This window comes from Salvelinus namaycush, chromosome 40 (genome assembly GCF_016432855.1).
Source record: "Salvelinus namaycush isolate Seneca chromosome 40, SaNama_1.0, whole genome shotgun sequence".
In the NCBI taxonomy this organism is placed as follows: domain Eukaryota; kingdom Metazoa; phylum Chordata; class Actinopteri; order Salmoniformes; family Salmonidae; genus Salvelinus; species Salvelinus namaycush.
The window spans coordinates 20,534,601-20,539,223 of NC_052346.1; the positions used below are offsets into that span (position 1 = coordinate 20,534,601).

The window sequence follows — 4,623 nt, forward strand, 5'->3', positions numbered from 1 at the left end:
AAGCTCTCTAGGCTATTGTTTCTTTTTTCTTCTAGAAGTTCCTGAAAGCGCCGTTCCCATATGAACCGCAGTGTTAATACATGGGCTGAGGCCTGGGTAGTACACGTCTCAACTGGTTGGAATAATTAAAGGGCAGAAGTAGCAGTCTGGAGGGAAATGAGGAAACCAGAGCTTTAAAGATAGAGGAGAGGACAGCTTTAAAGTCTTCTAAGGCTCCGGGGGGAGAGGATGATTGTGGGAAAGAGTCTATCTGCTTTTTGGCAAATGTCCCTTAGATGAACTGGCTTCTCCTGATGGAGTCCGATGAGTGTGTCGATTAGGAAGAGTAAGCGAGTGAGATTGTGTGTGTGTGTAGATTAGCAGTACTTTAAGAGATTGTGTAGATTAGGAATGAGAGTTAATATGTAGATTAAGAGAAAGATTGTGTGGGTAGATTAAGCATAAAAGAGTGAGGGTGTGTAGATTAAACAGAAGACAGTGAGGGTGTTTTTAGATTAAACAGAAGACAGTGAGAGTGTGTAGATTAAACAGAAGACAGTGAGGGTGTGTAGATTAAACAGAAGACAGTGAGAGTGTGTAGATTAAACAGAAGAGAGTGAGGATGTTTTTAGATTAAACAGAAGACAGTGAGGGTGTGTAGGTTAAACAGAAGAGAGTGAGGGTGTGTGTAGATTAAACAGAAGACAGTGAGGGTGTGTAGATTAAACAGAAGAGAGTGAGGGTGTGTGTAGATTAAACAGAAGAGAGTGAGGGTGTGTAGGTTAAACAGAAGAGAGTGAGGGTGTGTAGATTAAACAGAAGAGAGTGAGGGTGTGTAGATTACATAGAAGACAGCGAGGGTGTGTAGATTAAACAGAAGAGAGTAAGGGTGTGAACATTAAACAGAAGACAGCGAGGGTGTGTAGATTAAATATAAGAGAGTGAGGGTGTGTAGATTACATAGAAGACAGCGAGGGTGTGTAGATTAAACAGAAGAGAGTGAGGGTGTGTAGATTAAATATAAGAGAGTGAGGATGTGTAGATTACATAGAAGACAGTGAGGGTGTGTAGATTAAACAGAAGACAGTGAGGGTGTGTAGATTAAACAGAAGAGAGTGAGGGTGTGTAGATTACATAGAAGACAGCGAGGGTGTGTAGATTAAACAGAAGAGAGTGAGGGTGTGTAGATTACATAGAAGACAGCGAGGGTGTGTAGATTAAACAGAAGAGAGTGAGGGTGTGAACATTAAACAGAAGACAGCGAGGGTGTGTAGATTAAATATAAGAGAGTGAGGGTGTGTAGATTACATAGAAGACAGCGAGGGCGTGTAGATTAAACAGAAGAGAGTGAGGGTGTGTAGATTAAATATAAGAGAGTGAGGGTGTGTAGATTACATAGAAGACAGTGAGGGTGTGTAGATTAAACAGAAGAGAGTGAGGGTCTGTAGATTAAATATAAGAGAGTGAGGGTGTGTAGATTACATAGAAGACAGTGAGGGTGTGTAGGTTACACAGAAGACAGTGAGGGTGATTTTAGATTAAACAGAAGAGAGTGAGTGTGTGTAGATTAAACAGAAGAGAGTGGCTGTGTGTAGATTAAACATAGGAGAGTGAGGGTGTTTTTTAGATTAAACAGAAGAGAGTGAGGGTGTGTGTAGATTAAACAGAAGACAGTGAGGGTGTGTAGATTAAACAGAAGACAGTGAGGGAGTTTTTAGATTAAACAGAAGACACTGAGGGTGTGTAGATTACACAGAAGACAGTGAGGGTGTGTGTAGATTAAACATAGGAGAGTGAGGGTGTGTGTAGATTAAACATAGGAGAGTGAGGGTGTGTGTAGATTAAACATAGGAGAGTGAGGGTGTGTGTAGATTAAACAGGAGAGTGAGGGTGTGTGTAGATTAAACAGAAGACATTGAGGGTGTGTGTAGATTAAACAGAAGACAGTGAGGGTGTGTTTAGATTAAACAGAAGACAGTGAAGGTGTACGTAGATTAAACAGAAGACAGTGAGGGCGTGTAGATTAAACAGAAGACAGTGAGGGTGTGTGTAGATTAAACAGAAGACAGTGAGGGTGTGTGTAGATTAAACAGAAGACAGTGAAGGTGTACGTAGATTAAACAGAAGAGAGTGAGGGTGTGTTTAGATTAAACAGAAGACAGTGAAGGTGTACGTAGATTAAACAGAAGACAGTGAAGGTGTACGTAGATTAAACAGAAGACAGTGAAGGTGTGTGTAGATTAAACAGAAGACAGTGAAGGTGTACGTAGATTAAACAGAAGACAGTGAGGGCGTGTAGATTAAACAGAAGACAGTGAGGGTGTGTGTAGATTAAACAGAAGACAGTGAGGGTGTGTGTAGATTAAACAGAAGACAGTGAAGGTGTACGTAGATTAAACAGAAGACAGTGAAGGTGTGTGTAGATTAAACAGAAGACAGTGAAGGTGTACGTAGATTAAACAGAAGACAGTGAAGGTGTGTTTAGATTAAACAGAAGACAGTGAAGGTGTGTTTAGATTAAACAGAAGACAGTGAAGGTGTACGTAGATTAAACAGAAGACAGTGAAGGTGTACGTAGATTAAACAGAAGACAGTGAAGGTGTGTTTAGATTAAACAGAAGACAGTGAAGGTGTACGTAGATTAAACGGTATGAGGCTCCTAGAGGAGCAAGCGACATGAAGAGCAGTACTACAGCACCATTTCCTGTGGGTGTGTTAATGTGTGTGACTGGGCTTGATATACTGTACAGTGGCTTGCGAAAGTATTCACCCCCGTTGGCATTTTTCCTATTTTGTTGCCTTACAACCTGGAATTAAAATGGATTTTTGGGGGGTTTGTATCATTTGATTTACACAACATGCCTACCACTTTGAAGATGCAAAATATTTTTTATTGTGAAACAAACAAGAAATAAGACAAAAAAAACTGATAACTTGAGCGTGCAAGTCTCTTGGGGTATGTCTCTATAAGGTTGGCACATCTAGCCACTGTGATTTTTGCCCATTCTTCAAGGCAAAACTGCTCCAGCTCCTTCAAGTTGGATGGGTTCCGCTGGTGTACAGCAATCTTCAAACCATACCACATATTCTCAATTGGATTGAGGTCTGGGCTTTGTCTAGGCCATTCCAAGATATTTAAATGTTTTCCCTAAAACTACTCGAGTGTTGCTTTAGCAGTATGCTTACGGTCATTTTCCTGCTAGAAGGTGAACCTCCGTTCCAAATCTCTGGAAGACTGAAACAGGTTTCCCTCAAGAATTTCCCTGTATTTAGCGTCATCCATCATTCCTTCAGTTCTGACCAGTTTCCCAGTCCCTGCCAATGAAAAACATTACCACAGCATGATGCTGCCACCACCATGCTTCACTGTGGGGATGGTATTCTCGGGGTGATGAGCGGTGTTGGGTTTGCGCCAGACATAGCAATTTCCTTGATGGCCAAAAAGCTCAATTTTAGTCTCATCTGACCAGAGTACCTTCTTCCATATGTTTGGGGAGTCTCCCACATGCCTTTTGGCAAACACCAAACGTGTTTGCTTATTTGTTTCTTAAAGCAATGGCTTTTTTTCTGGCCACTCTTCCATAAAGCCCAGCTCTGTGGAGTGTACGGCTTAAAGTGGTCCTATGGACAGATACTCCAATGTCCGCTGTGGAGCTTTGCAGCTCCTTCAGGGTTATGTTTGGTCTCTTTGTTGCCTCTCTGATTAATGCCCTCCTTGCCTGGTCTGTGAGTTTTGGTGGGCGGCCCTCTCTTGGCAGGTTTGTTGTGGTGCCATATTTTTTAAATTTTTTAATAATGGATTTAATGGTGCTCCGTGGGATGTCAAAGTTTTGGATATTTTTTTATAACCCAACCCTGATCTGTACTTCTCCACAACTTTGTCCCTGACCTGTTTGGAGAGCTCCTTGGTCTTCATGGTGCCGCTTGCTTGGTGGTACCCCTTGCTTAGTGGTGTTGCAGACTCTTGGGCCTTTCAGAACAGGTGTATATATACTGAGATCATGTGACAGATCATGTGACACTTAGATTGCACACAGGTGGACTTTAACTAATTATGTGACTTCTGAAGGTAATTGGTTGCACCAGATCTTATTTAGGGGCTTCATAGTAAAAGGAGGTGAATACATATGCACGCAGCACTCATTTCACTTCACCAATTTGGACTATTTTGTGTACGTCCATTACATGAAATCCAAATAAAAATATATTTAAATTACAGGTTGTAATGCAACAAAATAGGAAAAACGCCAAGGGGGATGAATACTTTTGCAAGGCACTGTAGGTCCTGCCTTAGGGGGCACCATGGGTAGCATAAAGCTGAGGTCATTACTCAATGTGTTTGATGTTTTACTGCATCAGGGATAGCTTTATGAAATATTTTGGAGTGCGAACCCATTACACCTCTTTGTTTGTCTGAATTGGAGGGTTCTACGCACCAGCCAAGCTTCTGGGAGAACGCCATGGTTCTCTTCTGATTAGGTAACCATGGGTAACCAGGCCTGGTTGGTTGGCTCTCTAGTGGGGCACCAGGCTTTAGAGAGCAACATTTCAAACCTGGATAGGAGGCATAGCTGGGCAGGGCTGCATGGGTATGCATGGCTGAAACGCCACATGGACCGAGGCTGCCACACTCTCTGTGCCCAT

General features: G+C 42.2%; 1 protein-coding gene across 1 annotated transcript in view; it reads right to left on the bottom strand.

Moving 5' to 3' along the window:
• LOC120033468 (basic proline-rich protein-like) overlaps nucleotides 1-4,623 on the bottom strand; it is a 12,043-nt gene extending 7,420 nt beyond the window's left edge. Inside the window, exon 1 of the mRNA XM_038979833.1 lies at nucleotides 4,534-4,623. Within this exon, the coding sequence (XP_038835761.1) occupies nucleotides 4,534-4,623 (90 nt within the window). The remainder of the gene's footprint in view (nucleotides 1-4,533) is intronic.